The sequence below is a fragment of the Pecten maximus genome, chromosome 3 (genome assembly GCF_902652985.1).
Source record: "Pecten maximus chromosome 3, xPecMax1.1, whole genome shotgun sequence".
Taxonomy (NCBI): Eukaryota; Metazoa; Mollusca; class Bivalvia; order Pectinida; family Pectinidae; genus Pecten; species Pecten maximus.
In genome coordinates this window covers 13,896,418-13,918,487 of record NC_047017.1, presented here as the reverse complement: position 1 = coordinate 13,918,487, position 22,070 = coordinate 13,896,418, and the positions used below count along the sequence as shown (strand labels likewise).

Below are 22,070 nucleotides of genomic sequence, written 5' to 3'. Positions count from 1 at the left end.
TTCTATTTCAGATTGGAAATACTTTTTTCTTTCGAATGTCTGCAAACATATGCTTACTATGTGATGAATCCGTCACACCAACAACTCGTCATGAATCTTTCATTTAATCTCGTCAGAAGCTACGAAAATGTTAAAAGACGTTGCCAGAATAAATTGTAAAGTAAATATAGATGTACATTCGATTAATAAATGATAATACAAATTGCCATTCATTATATTTTCAAGAGAATGGGTATATCAATTTTCTACTTAATGTGATTTTAAGGAAGTGTTGTGTTAATTTGTATAAAGTCCGTCCGTATTATTTATGATATATAATAGACACAATAGAAAACATAGTTAATATATATATATAATTAATATGAAATATGTTTTGCGACACCTGTTGATGTATATGCACAGTAGTTTATAACAAAAGTATTATATACCTCATGGTATTGTATAAACCAGCTGGATCTTTATAAAAAGTTACAGTTGCGATTTATTGTGGAATGAAAACATCGGTATCGTTTAACGGTGTTATTTATGGTGTTTTCAAAACAAGCATTATTTGCAAATTAATGGAAATGAAATTTGATCTACATAACTTATATGTTTTGTGCATAAAATACAAAGCTAAAGAGGAAATATTCAAGATTCAAGATTAAGATTCAAAGTGGAAAATAAAGTTGATATGAATTATTTTACCACGGACATATGTTTATTGCGATTCTTGTCATAACTATAGGTCCCTCCATAACAAGTTTAGATAATTTTAGGAAATATTATTTAGACACACCTATCAACCTGTTGTATTGTTATTCAGTAGTAACATCAGGAACGACAGAAATGCTTTCCAATCTTGACATTCTGTCGAACTGTTAAAATATTCATGGACCGATAATATGACGTAACATTGAAATTAATATGAAATTCGGACATTGATGCGATTTGCAGTTTTGTCGGATGGAACTATGGATTATTTCACAGAAAATGCGTCATTAAGTCCGCATAAATAGCTCTATTTGATTGTACAACTTTTTTTTTAGAATGAACATTAAAACAGACAGATCACTTGTATATCCGTTTTGAAACCCATTCTTTCTAAATGAAAGTTAAGTAGCAAATATCCTTCAGGTAACTGGGAGATGATATCACGGAAATTATTTTATTTGTCATTCTGTGATGAAATATTTTCATATTTTTGTATACCAAGCATGTTTGAGTTTCATATATATATTACACAATAAATCATAAATAAAGTAATCATTTGTTGTTTGTATGTTCATCAATTTATAATGTACGCTGTTTTAATGTACAACGATCACACATCACAACACAAGTCTAAGGTTGGTAATGTTCAAGGGGTATTTAATTTCCTTATAATTCGCGTTCATGGAACTTAGCGCAAAAAGAAATCCTAGAAAATAATTGTACAGCAAATTATTTTTATTGATGTTATTTTTTTCATAAATCTGTATATGTACTCACAAAAATATCTAGAGGTGTCAATATATTGACTGAATTTCGATAAGATGATGTTTAATACCTGCGAAATTGATTCGACCGGGGCAACCCAAAAGTATTAACCCGGCGATATTTAACAGCTATATAGTATTTACCATTGGTTCACTCACATATTAAAGGGAGATCATCGTTAATTACATAAGCGCAATACACTTGATTTTTTGAGTTATCACTCTTGGGTTAATTTATATATCTATATTAATTTGTGATGTGTTCCGGTAAAAGATAACTTTAGGTAGCTCAAGATAAAAAGCCTCTTTGATTATGTTGCATGAATTCAAAACATCATATCTTAATCATACTTAAGGGGTAGACATTTAAATTTCAACAATATCTGTATCTAGATTTCAAAATATTTGAAAACATGACAAGGCAAGCAATAATCACATATATTAAGTTTCGATTTGGGCGCATTTTAGTCCAGCAAGTCATGTATAAATACATATATCTTTTTCACGAGATCAATTATATTTCTCCTTCCTTGGTCGCAGAAAACACATGGACCCTCCCTTAATACGTAGAGTCCCGCCATCAATAAAGCCCATGGGTTGACCCGGAACTAATTCGAAGTCGAAGTTTTGCATGATCTTAGCCATGATGATCTTTGTTTCTATCTGTAATGAAATAAAAATGAAGAAAAAACCCATACTCTAAATATATTGGTTTTCGTAATAGTTATATTTTCGCTGATTTCGAGGTAGCCTTAATCAGCAAAATACAAAATATCAATAAAAAGTAAATTACAGGCATTACGCAACAAAATAATAATAATAATAATAAAAAACAACATAAAAGAAATCAATGGATGTATATCAAAAGAGAATTGTTCAATGTCTTACTGAAGTGAAAGACATTTAATTTGCGTTCTTACTGCGACATACCTCTGCAAATTTTTTGCCAATGCAAGAATGTGGGCCAGCCGAAAAAGGGGTGGTTGCATATGCACTCACTCTGAAAAAAAAAAACAATATCAAAACACATTACAGAATGCATGTAGTATTGATAAAGAGGTGTTTTTAGCCTTGGCATAAAGTGGACATCTATATATGGAAACACACGTTAAGATGTTTGCTCTGTTTTCTTCATTTCAAGAGATACCTTTCGTTTGCCTTTGGATCAAATCGCTCCGGTACGAATTGATGAGGATTTCCGAAGTTCTTCTCAGATCTGCTCGTGGCGTAGAAACTAACCTGCAATGAGACATTCGGCATTTGTTTTCAAGAGCAAAAATCATTGTTTGCCTGAACCTATCAATTATTAAAATATACGAAAAATGCACGAATTACACGATCCCTCCCATATAGCAACAATGTATATATCAATTTTAATAGTAGCAATTGAAATGTAAAATATAATAAAATTGTTTATGTATCAAATGGATGAGTAAAGCCGTAGCACAATATCGAACTCAGGATCTCCGATATCAAATTTTCTGAGAAATTCTAGAGTCTTTGGTCATCACATCATGTCAGCCTCTAAAAGGACATTTTAATTTTGCAATCTATAACATCTCAGTATCATCAAGATCACAACAACTTATCGTCTACTGACAATGATGGAACCTGATCAGCTATATTGATCAAATGTGAACCTTTTGTGTTACCAAAGAAATCACTTTTTCTTTTTTTTTCTTTTTTTTCTGGTGTGTTAATTTAATATTTTAAATGACGAGCATTTATATTCACATATTGCTTAGACTTGCATCAATGTTTATCAAATATATATTTACTAAATGAAAAACTTCGAATTAACTGTGTATCACGACCTCACTCGCTGTTAACAATGACTTCCTACGCGCCAGAAGTGTAAACGTCAATTTCGTTCGTTAAAGAGATATAGCGAATACACAACACTGAAAATGTATAAATTGTTAAAGAAATTAAATATTCGTCTCCCAAATAGCGTTACGTAATTTTAATCACCTTATCTGACTAAGCTTATGTTACATTTTATATTTTCACCGGATATCGTGCTTACCATTATATCAGATCCAATAGGAATGTCATGTCCTTCCAGGCTACAATCGCGAACAGCTTCCCGGTAAGTTGCTTTTACTATTGGATAAAGTCGAAGTGTTTCCTTCATCACCATATCCAGGTAGGGTAAGTCATCAAGATCAGCAGGTGTTAGTACAGACATGGCAGCCACATTGGTATCAATTTCCTCCTGTAATCTGTATAGTAATAGAGCGTACTAATTGTATTGAAAATCAACATGAAGACTGTTTACATTTGAAGATATGAATTCAAGACATTGATACATATTGGCAGATCCTTGATAAGAATAATGTCTTTATCCAGCGATCACTAGATGTAATATATCCAATTTAATAAGTCAAAAAGTTTTGGATCATAACCGGTATTCGGGTAATCGTTTGAATTGTCCCAACCACAATGGTATTTCAACTCTTGATCCAAATGAAACCAAAGAGGTGTACAAAAGGCACTTCAGAGGGCCAAGCAATTATTAACTGCACTAGTTTAACCAAGTAACATATTCAAAGCAATAAAATTCATGAAAATGGACGCAACTGAAAATGATTGAGATGTAAAATGTATCAATATCTCATGTTATATTTAAGCATTCAAGTGAATACTTCTTTAATGGACACTTACAATAGTTTCTCTGTATTTGTAGTTTACGTGAATGACTTGTTTGTCCTTTTTTTTGCAGGATCTACTTTAGTTCGTTACCGGATTACATAATCTATTAGGAATTGAGTGACAGGTGACGTCGATGAAGCAAAAGACGAAGACATTTATTTGCCCTTTCGAAATACCAAGTCTTAATTTTTGTACTTTTTCTCTCTCAGTGTGTCTTCATGCAGATCGATATATTGTTGATATTTTCCTTTTTTCCAATACAAATGAATTTCATTACCAATTCTGCAGATATGGCAAACTTTGACACGTTTTATATCACTTCATGTATTTTTATGTGAAACCACAATGGTAACCTTGGAGTTATACCAACAAATAAACAATTTGATGTGTCTCCTATGATAAATGATTAACATGAGCATGTGTTTAAGATAAGCAGTGTAAGAATTTGAACCCGAAACAGAGACAGGTAATTCATTTAAACTTCATGGCAAGTTGTATATAGGAACAGACACCTCTCCCTGACCAGTCTGATTATAGATTAATCATATAAGTCAAATTAATACATTTGAAAAGTGAAACCTTTTGGGTTGGATTTTTTTTTTTTTTTTTTTTTGAGATTGTATTCATGTTACCCTTAAACATGCGAGAGTACTAATGTAAAATAAAACATATTGAATCTTGATCTTTGAAATTCTCACCCAGCGGTCCCTGCATTTAATAATGAAAAATAAACATACTTTTTGTAACAATCCGGGTTCCGAGACAATAAAGATACCATAAAACTGAGAGTATTGGCTGTAGTTTCTTGGCCTGTAAAATGTAAAATTAACATTGCGTGAAATTACAATCATCATATATCAATAGTAGTAACACGATATCAAATTTTCCATCATCATATGAAGACATACTTGTTATTTAGTTTAGGTACTCAATCTAAGCTGTAATTGCTATAAGGGGCAATGAAGTTACATATACATGTATCAAATTGTAAATGTTGAAATGGAAAAGAAAGATGATATTAATTCAGTATAACTGATGGATGGAAAATGGGTGGGTCCGTTCGCCTGTGTCTTTATTTTTGTTCGGGGCTGAATATTCTCGCTTATATCCAGGGTTCTATTAGGACGAAGCTATGATGAAATGTACAGATAATAAGGAAGGACAAAAGAGAAAGAATAATAATAATAATAAAAACAATGACTGGTTAGAAAAAGACCGCATTGATAGCATTCTTAAGGATAAAATAAATATGTATTGAATGATAAAACGGATGATAGAAGTGACACATTTGAAAGTGAAACGATAACAACATAGAATATAATGTGTGAGATACCATGCAACTCTAAAGTATTTTAGTGTGTTATATACGTACCCCCAATGAAAAATGTGATGATCTCGTCCAACAAAACGTCATCTGTTATTTCTGAAGGATTTTTCTCTGGAAATTAAGTCTATACATCATGAGCATTTAGTAATTAGCATGTTCTTTTGTTACAAAGATTATGATATAGAACTGCCTAAAGTACCTATATGAAGAAAGTTGGTATTTCAACCTAAGATCATCGACTGGAAACGAGCTCACGAAGTATTAGTTTAGTATGTTGTTGCCATTATTACCATATCTTTCAATTTGATATCTGATAGTTAATGCTATTTGTGGAGTATCCGTATCACAGATCGACCATGTCTGCCAAATATGCGCGTTAAGTGTCAATTCACATTTTGTGCTATATCCGGGCTTTTTCCGAAATTGTGCACGATTCTGTCTGATAGCTACATTATTTCAATACCACTAATATCATTTTGATGACATTGTACAAAGTTTTCCACACACATTTATATTTTTGCAAAATTAAATAGATTTTGAGTCAGAATTTTGATTCCCTTTACAAATCATTATGCTTTCGTTTTTGTTTAATTTTGACGTTATTCTTTTTATAGACTGTAGAAGATAAGGTTACGCTCTGGTCATTTTCGTGTCCTCTATATTAAGTTATGATGCCTATTAACCTTTCAGTCTTTGACCGCTCAGGCTGAAATAGACACATTATCAACTAAAGCAGAAGTGGTAAGTTCTGTATGTAATTAAACCAGTACTTTGATCACAATTGTTAATTACATATAAGATGATAGCTAGGTAGATGACGTTCTGGCGTAAGCTCTTTTGAAATAATACTACATTTGCATGGGTTTTATAGCATATTTGAGCTGCAGTATTATTTATCAAAGTAAATATGAAATGTCTAACGCAAACATTGAACTCTATATCAGTTTTGAAGATAACAGATCACCTGTTGAGCTGCCTGTGTAACTATTAAGGTCATGGGCATCTCCTGGGTCAAGCTAAGGCTTATGGGTTGGCGACCTAACAGTGATGTTGTACACATAAATGATAACAAAGCATACTGAAAGGTTCCAACGGGGCAACATAAAAAAGAGTGAGCGAACAAGAAAAGACAAAATGTGCAAAATATGCATGGCAGTAAATATGCTCAATTAAGAGTATGTTCATAAATCAGATGAAAACTCCGAATAAAAATGGTGGACGTATGTCCTTTTTGTGCTAGAGCTTTCATACGAATACATATTTAACAATGATTACCTTTCAGTTCGATGATCGATTGAAGAAGATCATACGGAACGTGGTCTCCCCTTAAGTTTGCTTTCCTTCTCTCAGTTAACCGGTCATGTGCATACAACCTAATCTTCGCTACAGCATTGCGAATTTGTTGGCAATATTTCCATGAGAAAGGGTTCAACTGCAGGTTTGTGGAGAGATTGATATATCATATCCCTTTTACTCTAGTTAAATCAAAGTATTCTTTAACAAACCAACACATCTCAGTTTGTATATGAAAATTTTCGTACAGAAGGTATCTTATATTCTATTTGACATCTTCTTTTCACATATGGTAAAGCAAATAAATACCAACGACATGACGAAACAACTTAGATATTCACATTCTCTGAATACATTGATAATTAACAACATGGAAAAATACTTTTAATAACAATGAAATAAAATGAAAACAAAGGTCTGCAACATCAATTATGTCATGGTAACCTTCTATCATTTTTTGGGGATAAACATATACTCACACTGAAAAATGGGTTGAAGACTACCTTTGGAAATGCATCTAATGTAAAGGTTAAACTACTTGCAAAAGGATGAGGTTTGCCGTCCAGTTTTCCCAGATCAAAGTTATATGCAACCTGCAAATAAGGGGTTCATATAAAGGAATTTAGTTATTATAAGAATCGACAAAAACTAGGAAAAAATATGAAGAATATGATCAGGTGGTCTGGATGAATAACTTCCCGATGCGACCAATGCCCATCGACCTTGATCAAAACTTCGTCATACACTTCCGTAACATCGTGTAAGAGCGATTTATATTTTACGTATTAGGCTCATACCCCTATATTTACATTTGCTCCGCATTTCCCCATTGACACAATGCTAAGAGGCAGTTGCCACCATACGCCTATAACGCCAAGTGCCCCAGTGGGTCATGTGACATTAAAAAAGGTGGGACTTTTTTGTGTTGGTTTACTTTTTTTTCAAAGTTGACGAAATTGGTAAGACAATATATACTGAAACGAAAAAGAAACGCAACTTCAAATTGTAGGTTTAATAAAATAATACTTGTGAGCATTATGTTTAAATTTCATATGTAATAGTTAATATTGAATATTGATGTAACATCCTTTAAATGTTTAGAGATTTTTAAGAACAGGTCACTTTGCTAGAAGGTCATGATTGGTAGTACCCTACGTGAATCCAAGTTGAAATGGCAGCAGTTTTGAAACCGTGCCCTAATATCGTGTGTGTCCTCCTCGAACAGTTATCACATCTCTAATTCTTTGTTGCATTGAGTTCATCAGGGCATTGACTTTCCGTATTGGAATGTTATTCCATTCTTGGACGAGTGCATTTGCTAACTGAGGGAGGGTATTTGGGGGGTTACGGCGATTTCGAATTCTTCTGTCTAATTCATCCCACAAATGCTCGATTGGGGACAGGTCGGGGCTATATGGAGGCCAATCTATAGGAACAATGTTCTGTGTCGCAAGAAAGTCTCTACAGACTCTTGCAACGTGTGGTCTCGCGTTATCTTGCTGAAAGGTTAGATGATGCTGCCTAACAAACGGCACAACATGGGGCCTAAGGATCTCATCCCGATAGCGTATGGCCGTTAAATTCCCATTGACTATCACCAAAGGCGTCTTCAAACCATGGGAGATTCCCGCCCAAACCATAACTGATCCACCCCAAAATCGGTCGTGTTCCAAAACACAGGCGTCAGCAAAACGTTCGCCTCGACGCCGGTACACACGTTGACGGCCATCTGCTCGAAATAACGTGAATCGAGATTCATCGGTGAAGAGCATAGACCTCCAACGTCTCATAGGAAAACGTCTGGGCATATGTGCCGTTGCCCATTGCATACGACGTGCTCGACGTTGCGGTGTTAGTGGTAAACCAACGTACTGTCGCCTTGCACGCAAATTAGCCTCACGCAGTCTGTTGATCACTGTTTGGGGATGAATTCGACGGTTATGATTACCAATCGTATTCCTTGCCGTTTCAGCGGCCGTTAATCTCCTGTTACGCAGGTGTGCCAACCTAAGAACCCGGTCTTGACGTCGCGACGTTACGCGTGGACGTCCTGATCTCGGCTGGTCATCGACTCTTCCTGTTGCGTTAAGACGTGAAACTAATCGACTAATAGTCGATTTGTGAACTCTGAATTGTCGAGCGACGTGAAGTTGCGTGTTCCCTGCCAGAAGCATCGCTATAGCACGTCCTCTATCAACCTTTGATAACCGTGGCATAATTGTAAAAGGAATTATTGTTTGCAAAAGTATTGGCGATGATGTGGCTCAATGTTAGTGATGAATTGATACTGGTTTGAATGAAAAAAGAACGCATATGTTTGTACAGGCACGGTTTTTGATGTTTTTACCGCGCCGGAAGTGCATAGGTCTCTAGTCACACTTGGGTGATTTTGAAGATTGGTATGGGTGTTAGGCAGGGTGCATGTTTATTTCCGCGATTTTTATACAGATATGTATATTTAATACAAAATTAATCACAATTTTCCATGTTGCGTTTCTTTTTCGTTTCAGTATAAATATAATTATTGAACAGTGGTTTTATTGTTGTTATAGTCGATATGGCAGCAAGATGTATGAGTAGCAAATGTAACATGGGAACCCTAACGGGGTTCCCATGCCATTTGCCCACCATACATCTTGGTACTATATCGACTATAACAACATTAAAAACACTGTTTATTGCTTAAATATAGACAACACTCGACGGATACAAATATGAACTTCACTGTAAGATGTTTACCTTTGACAAAAGATGCATTGCAACTTTATGAAAAAAATTCTCCATATGTACATGTTTTTTCCCGTCCGCATGCTGTTCCAGTGTCTGTACAAGATTGTCGGCAAACTCATTATAGTCGGGGGTGAATTGCCGTAAGTGACTGTAAACACATTGTTGTTTTACCAGTGAATACATTATAAATTTGCTGCTTGCTAACATCTATAAAATTTCTTAAGAGCTTCTTAGTTATTTTAAAGTGACGTTGTTAATGCAAAGACAAACATTTAACGCTACACCCCAGCTCCTCCCCAATACATATATTATACACTAACTCATGAATGTTTATCATATGGATTTGTCATGCAAAATGACAATGATGGACATTTATGGTAAACCGACCTTGCATGATTTTTATTCAAATATAACGTTAAAAAAGAAATAGTGCAGCTACCTGTTTGATTTCAAGGTATAAATCAGAAATGAAACATTTTCAATAATTCAAAAACGTTTTTGTTTCATGTATTATTTATGACTCACTGAGGTTTAAACCACTGATTAAAGTGTACACGATGTATGATCCATTTCTTTTTGTCAGTTTCACTTTCAAGCCCTTCTCCGACATATCTGAAACAAGAAAGAAATGGTACAGACACGTCCAAATATCGTTTGTGCACAAAGATAAATGTAATACTTTTGCTATAATGATCACTACAGTTTTAGCACAAAAAGTCAAACCTATCACATTATGTATGCATATTTTGTTGCTGAAATGTTTTAGTTAATGTGATTAATATTGTTTCCCAAATTCTTAATAGTACGCACCTGACACCAAGTATGTGTGTTAGTTTGGAGTACACTGTTTTTGATTTAGGAAGATTTCCCGTCACGAGGACTTCCTGAAATAGCAACATAAGACTCTACTTTATGTTATGCTACCATTACATCCTATGTTATAGAAGTTTTACTATTTGGTGTAGTCACCTAGATAATGACTCTTGTAATTAGCTTCAGAAATCTATCTTATATAAGATATATGGTCCTCGTGGTAGCAAGCCATTAAAAGGTATTTCAAATATCTCGACCTATGTTTGCTGTAACTAGTACACTATATTCCAAGTGGAAGGAGAACAGGATTGGACTTTCTCTTATACTAATTGCAATTAATCACCTGTCTCAAAGGTACTTGACTTAATTACTAGATATTTTCTATTGTTACTTTAAGGTGATTTTAAATTACATTATTATACAACATTATCAAAACGTTCTAAGGTGATAAGGTCCGAGCACATAGTAAATGTCAGGTGTTATGGATACAACATATTCGACATGATATTCATATTGTTTTATTCTTGATAATGCAAGCTTTATAAAAAGGCTTTGGTTAGAAGGACCATTTCACTTTGATCATGGCGTCGTATTCTCTACACATCCATGTTTAGAAAGTGTCAAAATGAACGCCACATAGCTTTGGCATTTTTGCCCCACTGGCGGAATAAGGAAAATACAGGAATCAAACAATTTTCCTTCGAGTGACATTCTCTTTATCAAATGACATGCATGTTCCATCCAAGAGAAACAATTGAAGTGATACCTTTATGAGCTCAGGTCCCGTCACTACCACAAAAGTCTGGTTCCACAGGCATATCCGGAATAATGCACCATATGTTTTTGTTCTGAAGATATCAACAGGCTTTTAAAAAATATAATGGTGTTAACTGTTATATACATCTGGTATTAGAACGAAATCTCACTTTATTGACAAAATCTTAGTCAAAAGGTCGCATCCGTATCAGACAATGCCGAATGACTAAGGAAAATAAATCAAGATAATATATTGTATCGATTTCAACATTTCCAAACTACCTACCAATATCATTGTTAGTGAGATCGTTGATGTAAATAAGCACATAAAATTAGCATTGAATTGTCTTTTGAGGTAATAATGATTTAATATATTTTTTATTATATACGTCACCTTGACACAATCTATAAAGGCTGCTTCTACTTACAGGTCCAGAATATAATCTCCTAGTGTTCCACCTTTTGATACCACTTTCCTGATGGACGGCAGGTGGCCACTCCAGAAACTGACAACAAAGCAAAATTATTCTTTAGTTATCAAAATGAGAAATTGTAGAACTCAGCTGGACGTAGATTTTGAACGAACATCTAAATATGGTTTCTGTTCATAATCGATCGATCTACAATACTAATATTTGAGGCATAATACCGTAAACACAATCTAGATTGAATACCAATGTAGTAATATCATCTATTGAGTTGACTATGTGAAATAAACATTTGTACGTATGCGTGCCATTTTCCGTGCTAAACATTGCATTAAAGCTATGCTAATTTTTTCAAACCTTAAATTTTTTCTATTGAAATTAGATTTTACGCAGAAAATTCATAGTGACAAAATAAGAACATCTTATAGAGAAAGCAATAAATGTGAATTTAATGATAATCCAATGTATCAATATTTGTTACATACAAGTTAAGGATTAATATAATCTTATATGGGACTGTTCTTTGGACAGGGATATCTAAACCTGAGTATAAGGGTTTGGCTACTCAGAACGACGTGTGTCGGGTTAGCTAACTTCTTATATATGATATATCCCAGTCATTGAATCAAACCATGTTCGATTATTTTCCTCTCATATATACAAATAAACAAATCGTAGTCAGAATAAACATCGATCTAGTACAATGACATCACGTGGAAAATTCGTTGGTCGTAATGACTTCATAGCGCGTGTCAGCTGACCCTTGTAAAGCTATATTTGTATTTGCCCTACCAAAACGGAAGTATGGGAGAAATAAATATGAACTATAATATCATATATACCTACTATTAGCGGTATACGTACACAGAGAGGAAACCTTTTCAAACCTTTTATTTACGTTTCTTCACCTTCGTTTTTACGTTTCTTTACGTTTCTTTCACAATTAGACAAAAAAAACCAACCCAACAAAACAAAACAAAAGACGCATGAAAAAAAACACAATAAGAAGACCACGTGTTTCGGGAGGGTAAAGATCTTCTGCTTTATCAATGATACCCGCCATGCAAATCTAGGTTAGATGGTAGGTATTGACAAAGGGAACAATATACATATCAATGAACATCAGACACGTCTGACGTCAATATCAAACGAGTCAATAGTCTAACTAATAAGATCATGATGTTGATCTTATCTTCGTATAACGTTTACTCTGATCAACCATGAGGTAAACACCCAAACTGTTGTATTGTATAGATCACAGATAATACTGCAGCGTTATTAAGATAATATGAATATATTTTCCTGATATTTACTGCATAAGTTTACATACTTACAAATAAGCTTTGAATACTTTTAAGCTAATATTTATTTGTTTTTACACTATATTTAGTACTCGCACCTAAGTGGTGATATTGTTTATATGAACAAATCCAGTTTCAAACCCTATTTTGCCCGGAGTACAAATGAAAGCACGATGTGTGAACGCTGAAACTTCAATGTGATATTTGATTGAAAAATACATTTTATATGAATATGTAGGGTCATTTTTATGCGGGGCCGCCTTAAAGTAGATGGTGACTACCTTTACATGACATCCAGAACTATAAGAGATGGGTCGGTCACTCAAAGCTTCTCGAGAAACACAAACTGTCACTATTAGAGATTGTCGAACCACGTACCTCAGATCTTCCCCAGAGATTACTGTACGCCGGCAGATTGGGGTATCACAACCTTTCTGCAGTAGAACTGAGGTCATTGTCTAATTTACATTACAAATTAAGATGGCAATATTATATTGAGATTAAAATCATACACATATGATTACGAAATAATGATTTAGAATATATGGTGACTGATTTTCGGTCATGTAGCACTGTCACATTGGCGCAACGGTCATGTGAAGAGCGACAGCACGCGCACGACAAATGAATATGCCATGCGATAAAATTACGCGACAGTGCGGCAGAAAAATTCGTTTGTCGCATGGGGATTGTTGTTCTTCGCATGGCGTACTGTTGTGCCTTGCGATGAGCGACATTGTGTCAAGAGAAGAGCGATAGTGTGCCAATCGACAAAACTAAATTTGTATGTCCAATTGAGATTATGATTCGGCCATCAAGTTTTCGTATGATCTCCATCAACCCGCTTCTTTCGAAACGAAACGATTGGGAAATTGAAATCTCTGTCCCTGCCTGTTTTTCTTTAATATACATGACACATTCATTAAAAAAAATACCAGGTCCTTTATGTGGAACTCTTGATGAATGGAGCGAATATACATATATAAAAAAGAAGTAAACTCAAATCATATCTATTATATCCTGAGCGATTTCGCAGCTGTTCGAATGGTGCTCTTCATGGAAACTAAATTTTATTACATATATATGCACGTATATTGCGTGTGCATCCGCCAACGCTCTCATTTTTGGACTGGTAGTTTGTTGTATTACTAAACACAAAATAACATACAATGACGATGATTATCTATTCCTGCCTTATACAATTGATAAAGGTCAATATTTGATTTGTGGTGATAATTCAAAACTTCATAAATGCGTTGTACATGAAAAATATTACAACATGATAACGTATTAGTATATGATTTATCGCTGTTGGTTACGCTGTAAGTAGAGATCGAGGTAAGCGGCTGATGTTGAATCTTGATTTCAAGTTCTACAGAGCGTAACAAATAATATATGGTCAATTTTTCCTATCTAAATGTAACATATCGTCCAATATGTGAAATTAGAGGACTTTGCAAGGTCTCTGTTATCAGTTGTCATAAACTCTTCAATATACTCAGTCTTGCATGAAAAAAGAAAAGAAAAGTCGAACAACGGGGGATAACAAGCTTGTTACATGGGCATTCCAATAGTCTGTTGGAAGATCTGGTCACTTAACTCAACAAAGATGTTGCTGATCATATATTTGATAATTCTAACGATTTTTTCTTCGGTGAATTTCCATGAGTCATAGCCATATGTTTAACGAAATAAGCTTTCGTATACTTCACAACTATGTACTTATATCGCCGATCAACTTCCACGAAAACGAAAGCTCTAGCCACAAGGGAAGATTGAAATATGAAATGATGGTATAAAGACGAAAAAAAAAAAGTAAATAAATAAACGTGACGATTGAAGAAACTTCTTTCGGAGCAGTTGTTCAAGGTTAATCAAAAGATCGTTGGGAATTTCAAAATTAAACACATTAAGTTTAATTCCAGTTCCGGAGTAAACAGTATTTCAATGGTACTACGCCCGACATAGAACGGCAATAAGAAGTTAGGTTGAACATCTACTCGAGCCAGCAATAAATCATTGTTAACGAGGACTCATATGATAATTAGGAATCCAATATAAATGAGGAAATCCAAATCCTTCTTACTATTAGGAATCTTAAAATATCGCAATACTGAAGAATTATTGAACATTATGTCGTCTTCAGAAAAGAAACAAGACAATGAAGGGTTGCGCTGACTGTCAACCAAGCCTAGCAACAACATCTTGCCCCTACGAACAAGAATGTATGCTACTTTAAAAGTTCGTATTTTAGGACGAGCAATAGTTATAATGCAACTGTAGTTTGGTACCCCATGCTGTTTATAGTTAAATTCTCTGGCGTAGCTATTGTTTATAATATTAACAGAACCAATGTCTCGTGCTATATAATTATAAGTATCTACCCAATGTACTCAAATGATCATTTCTCGCTTTTATTCTTATTGATTCTAATTATTAAGAGTATGGATATTGAAAACAATCCAGGTCTTCTATGCAGTCTTGATATTGGTCATGTAAATATCCGTTCAGTTAGAAATAAACTAGATATAGTTGAAGCTGAATTGAGTGACAAAGACATAGTATGTTTAACTGAAAGTCATCTTAATGACACTATACCTGATAATGAATTGTTAATTGAATATTTTTCTAAACAACATTTCAGAAAAGACCGTTGTCTGCGACCTGGGGGAGGCATTATAATTTATTATAAAGATAACATCAGTATGAGGAGAAGACTGGATCTTGATGTGCCTGATTTAGAATTATTATGGTCAGAAATAACTGTTGGTAATAATAAAATCTTATTAGGTTGCATATATAGACCTCCTGACAGTAACATTGACTATTGGAACAGACTCATAACTCCCTACATTATGTAACTGACAATTCTAGACAATCAAATGCAGACATAATTATTACAGGTGACATAAATGTAAATATGAGCAATATCCAACCAAACTCTCGCTTAAGTAGACTTCTTGTAAAATATGGTATGTCTAGTTATGTAAAAGATCCCACTAGAATCACTCCAGATTCTTCTACCTCAATTGATGTTATCTTCTCCAACAATGACAATATTGTGAGAAATGTAAGTGTTACTCCTCCAATATGTAGTGACCATTCTGTGATCAATTTTAGCATTGCCTACTCTATATTTAAACAACATGCATACAGTAAATATGTTCTAGAATATAATAATGCTGATGTCATTAAAATGAACCAAATACTTGATGATATGAACTGGGTAAGTATAAGTGATGAGCAGGATGTTGATGATCTTAACACTATACTTGTTGAAACTATTAACAAAGCTGTAGATGACTGTATACCAAGGAAAAAATATTTATCCGTCCTAATGATAAGCCATGGATGTCGAACGAGATAAGGCTAAAGTTAAGACAGAGGAATAGAATCCATAAAAAAGCACTTCATACCAATAGTCCAAATCACTGTGCCAGCTTCAGAAATATAAGAAATGAAACTATCAGATTGATACGTGATTCTAAATCCTTATACATTGAAAAATTAGAAAACGAAAACTCTCTGAATGACTCAAATCTCATCATCAAAATGGTGGAAAACTGCTAAATCTATTCTTAAAATCAACAACAAATCAATTACTATTCCACCATTAAACTACAATAACACATCTCTGTTTCACCCATTTGATAAAGCTGAATGCCTTGTTGACTATTTTTATCTATTTCTACATCTTCTGATAATATTGATCCTTTGCCGCCTGTTCCTGAGTCTCCAAATATACTTAACAACATTTTATTTCATGAACAGGATGTGAGAGATCAACTTTCAGTTCTTAATGCTAGGAAGCCTGCAGGGCCTGATGAAATAATACCTAAAGTTATAAAACTCCTTACACCATCTTTAGTAACTACGTTATTTAATAAAACCATGTCAACTGGTTCTGTTCCTCTGTCTTGGAAATTGGCTAATATTAATGCTATATATAAAGGCAAAGGTGATAAAAATGATGTTTCAAACTATCGCCCAATTTCTATCACTTCCTGTTTCAGTAAAATCTTAGAAAAAATAATTTTCAAACATTTATATAATCATTTATTAGAGTTTGAATTATTAACAAAATACCAGTCTGGGTTCATTCCAGGTGACTCAACTGTTTATCAGTTATTATCCATGTATGATACAATTATTAACAAACTTGATAAAGGAATGGAAATTAGGTCAATATTTTGTGATGTGAGCAAAGCGTTTGATCGTGTCTGGCATCCTGGCTTGTTATTTAAACTTGAAATGTATGGCATTAAAGGTAAGTTACTTAATTGGTTCAAGAGTTATTTAAGTAATCGCAAACATAGAGTGATGACAGCTCCACGCATAGACAGGTAAGTGCCGGTGTCCCCCAGGGATCAGTCCTCGGTCCTTTTCTGTTTCTAATTTATATAAATGATATTGTTGAATGTATAACAAATGAGAAACGGCTATTTGCTGATGATACTTCAATTTCTAAGGTAATACAAACCAATTCACTTGATGAAGCTAATAGTTTAGCTAGTGATCTTGAAAACATAAATATATGGTCCAAAAAGTGGGATATTAAATTCAATCCTTCTAAGACAGAATCAGTAACCTTTAGCAGGAAAAGGGATATAGTATGTCCAGATATCATATTTCAAAATGAAACAATATCAAATGTGCCAAATCATAAGCATCTTGGAGTATTCTTATCGCAAGATGGTAAATGGCATCACCATATTAACTATATTTATACAAAAGCTTATAAATGTATAAACTTATTGAAATCTGCAAAATATAAAATGAACCGTAAAACACTTAACACTATATATACAGCCTATATTCGGCCTATATTGGAATATGGTGATATCATTTTTGATAATTGTACTCAGCAAGAGGCTACTCTACTTGAATCTATTCAATTAGAAGCGGCTCGAACCATTACCGGACTGCGTAGAGGAACCTCGCATTATAAATTATATAATGAACTTGGTTGGGACACTCTTGCTGCAAGGAGGAAAAAACATAGACTGATTCTTCTTTACAAAATTCTTACAGGCACTGCCCCAAATTATTTAAATGAATTAGTAGAACCACACTATAACAATATGAATGACTTGTACATGTTACGAAATCAAAGAGTCTTCACTACTCCTATGAGTAGAACAAATGTATATGTCAAAAGCTTTATTCCAGCAACACTTAATGACTATAATAAACTTGCAGCAAGGGTTGACTTGCCACATATCACATCGCTGTACCAATTTAAACAAATTTTATCGAACACAGTAAGTGATATACCACTCGACATTGCTCGAAACCTTGCTTATATTAATGCAGGTAATAGAAAATATAATATCTTACTCTGTCAGCTTCGAAACTCGTCTAGCAATATAAACTCTGATCTTTACAGAGATCATCTTATTGATTCGCCATCATGTACATGTGGGAATGAATATGAAACTGTTTTTCACTTTTTTATGAGTTGTAGGAACTACAGTGAACCTCGAGATATCCTTAAAGAAAAGTTGTTTGATGTAGATCACAGTGACTTTAGCCTTGACATACTCTTATCAGGCTGTGGTGAGTGTGATCATCAAACTAATTTATCTATCTTTGAAGCTACTACTGAATATATCAGAGATACTAATAGATTCTGAACCCTAAAATGAAAATACTTGTCTTTTCATCCATATATACACATTTATCCTGCAAGCAAGTATATAGTTATAGCTATTTACTGCATGCCCCCCTCCCCTCCCCCCCCCATCCGATGGACGTATATTATTCTATTTTATATAATAATTATGATAGTATGAATGTTATGAATTAGTACACTTATTAATTTAAATATAATATGGACAACCTTATTAATTAGTGGATTAAAATTGGTTGCATATTTACTGCTTACATATTTCTATTGCTCATAGTCGTGCCCTACATTAATTATTTTTCTTATAATCATTTCTCAATCATACTTCTATCAAATTCAAGTAATCACTCTCCAACTATGCAACCTTACGGAATCCACTAAATATATTATCTAACTAATTTTGCCTTTCTTAACTGTCATTATCAAATTAAAACTCAGAATGTTGTATCCATGACTGGTCCCCAAAGCTTATGGGTGTATGACCAGCAGCTACCTAGCTGTTATGGACTTTATTGGTCGGTATCCCATAGGCGGAGGGAATCCTGTTTTGGTTACAGGATTTTAAAATTTTCTAAAAATAAACTGGATGAAATACATTAAATAAAATCGACTAATTATACTCGACTCAGAGTTGTCCCTACTTAACTGATATCTCACTATATTATATATTATATGAATGATGTTAACATGTATATACTCATTGTTACTAAATGGAGAGAACTTACATAGGCTATGCCTGTTGTTCAATCCTTTTTCTTTCAGAATTATTTTCTTTGAGAAATAAAATTTGTTGAAATACGAAATACGAACCAAACCTAGCTGGTTTTGTGAAAGCAGTATCAACCACAAACCTGTCATGTAAACCTTTTAGTGGTGTTTTGTATATAATATATATTGATATAAAATATTAAATATGATTGAACTTCATTAGAATTTATTGCAAATCATTGGAAATTGATTAGACTCGAGAGACAAATGGGATAGTTACAATAGGACGTTCTCGAACACACATGATCTCACTCATGTCAATATTTGCTGTCTATTAATCTCCTATGCCGTATCGTACATTGTGTGTAAAATATGATGGTGAGAACCTGACGTACTTCATGTTACATCGTATGTTGTTCAGTTTTCCTATTAAATCATACAAATAGTGAGCTCCATTTGATGTTTCATTAGCAACTTGGTCATTGTCCTTCTGGCATTGGCACGTGAAGACATTCATAGTTTTGTTTTATCAAGATCGAAATGTTTTTGCTTTTACCTGTCTCGTGGAGGTCCAGGTAGATGGTCATACTTCAGGTGCTGTTGATGTAAATACCAGGCCGCTGTTCCAATAACACACAGGAGAGTCGTAACGAATGCTCCAAGGATTTCTAGAGAAAACATGCTCAACAACATTGTCCTCGAACGCCACCGAAACTGCCAGAGACCGTATCTTTTGTATCTTGTTGATGGGCTGACTTGCTATGGTGATAATCTTTGTAATACACATATATATGGACGTATACTATCACGTTTAAAGTGTACATATTGACACATTACATACCCTCGTGTACAATGACCCCAACTTTAATCTGACCCGTATTTACATTTGGCACGACAGTTTCTCATTAATCCAATGCTAATCTTGACCGCATCCAAAGACACCAGGCACTTGTATCTTGTTATTAACACCCAGAGATAAAATGCAATTGGATTATAACACTGGTAAGAATTATGTCAATGTTGTTTTGTAAAATATTTTATAGAGATCATTTTGTTAACGAAAACAGAAAACTCGAACTACATTTTACATTTTATAGAAATATTTGCAATAAATGTTAATGAGTCGAACAAAGTTTGAATTAAATCTAACCAGCGAGATACATTATTACAGTCACGTAATACAGAACATATACTAGATGATAACTTGTGCTTTGGTAAGTATAAAAAAGATGTGTTCCAACCAGTTAAAAAACTAAATGAATATGCAATACAAAAAATCATGCAACCATATACTAAACCAAAAGCAGAAGAGAAATGGGAAATTTACTTACAACAAGAAATTTCTTGGGATCAAGTTTGGAAACAACTAAAGCAATTACCAATATCACTAAAAATGAAAGAATTTCAATGGAAGTGCTTGCACAGGATTATATACACAGAATATAAACTACAATTAATGAACCGTTCCGATGGAAAATGTCACCTATGCAACAATGAAATAGAAACACTAACCCACCTTTTTTATCACTGCACGTTCACTAAACAACTAATCCAACTCGTTAAGTGCAATATTATCGACAAAATTCACGATATCAGAATATTACTAAATGAAGAAAAGATGATAACCGGTGAATTGAACGATAAAGAAAGTGAGATGCACAGAATAACAAACTTAATAATTATCTGTGTCAAATGGACAATATGGAAAGTACGAAATATAATAAAATACCAACACAAACAAACGTCTGCTAATTCTGCTTTTCATATCCTAAAAAACATAATCCACAGCGAATTACAGACCCATGGTAGAAACCTGAAACCTATTTTTAGACTACTCGCGAACAATATTTAACATACTTTATATACCTCCAGGAAATATACAAGTCTAGATTTGATAAGTTAGAGCAAGTTTATATTACATAGTATCGGTACAATGACGATAATTAACTCAAAACTTACTTCATGTCCAATTTAATACACAGCCACATGTCGGTAAGCACAACCGGAAGTTACTTTACAAATATTGGGTACTACTAATTACTCCAGCGAGACTATCTACTCCGACAACACGATAAAAGAACCAAAACACACATACACACTCTCACCGATCAATCTAACGTAGCTAAACAAATAGTAATGCCATTAATGATAATAATAATAATAAAAGACTAACGTAATAATGCCATTTAAATATATATTTATTTATATACTGTGTGTATTTATATATTATTATGTAGTAATACGTTGTGTAATGTACTGTGAATACCTCCAAATAGTGGTAAGTGTGGATTCACAAGTGATTATAATTGGTGTGAAAATTAGAGCGGTGTCGAAAGTAAAGGAGATTGAAAGTTGTGATATATTTGGTGAATATACTCAACACGTATGTTTATTGTATAATTGTGTAGGTACATTTGTATGATGTATGTATGTGTGCATGTATTGTGTATGTATGTGTGATATGGGTCAATCAAGTGCGATTACAGGTTGTGAGTCAGTAATGGTAAGTGTGGATTTCCACGCTAGACCATAACACGACTGGCTCACAGCTGGTGATCATGATTGACCTATCCAACTATCATGAAGTGTATGTATATAAGTATGTATGTATGTATGTATGTATGTATGTATGTATGTACATGTGTGGTATGTATGTAATTATGTATGTGTGATATGGGTCAATCAAGTGTGATTACAGGTTGTGGGTCAGTAATGGTAAGTGTGGATTTCCACGCTAGACCATAACTAGACTGACTCACAGCTGGTGATCATGATTGAAGTTTCCAAATATCATACGGTGTATGTATGTATGTATGTATGTATGTATGTATGTATGTATGTATGTATGTATGTATGTATGTATGTATGTATGTATGTATGTATGTATGTATGTATGTATGTATGTATGTATGTATGTATGTATGTATGTATGTATGTATGTATGTATGTATGTATGTATGTATGTATGTATGTATGTAT

General features: G+C 33.8%; 1 protein-coding gene across 2 annotated transcripts; it reads right to left on the bottom strand.

Moving 5' to 3' along the window:
- Positions 1-1,329: 1,329 nt before the first annotated feature.
- LOC117323279 (cholesterol 24-hydroxylase-like) lies at positions 1,330-21,153 on the bottom strand. 2 transcript variants are annotated; one of them, XM_033878399.1, is made up of 15 exons: positions 21,051-21,153; positions 19,648-19,863; positions 11,457-11,534; positions 11,039-11,120; positions 10,270-10,343; positions 9,985-10,071; positions 9,469-9,607; positions 7,209-7,322; positions 6,712-6,868; positions 5,482-5,547; positions 4,847-4,919; positions 3,484-3,679; positions 2,605-2,696; positions 2,388-2,457; positions 1,330-2,120 (listed from the first exon to the last, which is right to left on the bottom strand). In XM_033878399.1, exons 2-15 carry the CDS (start codon positions 19,782-19,784, stop codon positions 1,968-1,970), a joined length of 1,518 nt encoding a protein of 505 aa, XP_033734290.1. In that variant the 5' UTR covers positions 19,785-19,863; positions 21,051-21,153; the 3' UTR covers positions 1,330-1,967. The 2 variants fall into 2 exon arrangements, with proteins under 2 accessions (XP_033734290.1, XP_033734291.1); XM_033878400.1 differs by having other exon boundaries at positions 19,648-19,850.
- Between the last annotated feature and the right edge of the window lie 917 nt (positions 21,154-22,070).

Excerpts from the sequence above, each read along its gene's own strand:
- LOC117323279 (XM_033878399.1), bottom strand. The coding sequence starts at position 19,784 with ATGTTGTTGAGCATGTTTTCTCTAGAAATCCTTGGAGCATTCGTTACG. Across the intron at positions 10,344-11,038 it reads CGGGACCTGAGCTCATAAAG|GAAGTCCTCGTGACGGGAAA; the intron begins GTATCACTTCAA and ends TTGCTATTTCAG. Across the intron at positions 7,323-9,468 it reads CAATGCATCTTTTGTCAAAG|GTTGCATATAACTTTGATCT; the intron begins GTAAACATCTTA and ends CCTTATTTGCAG.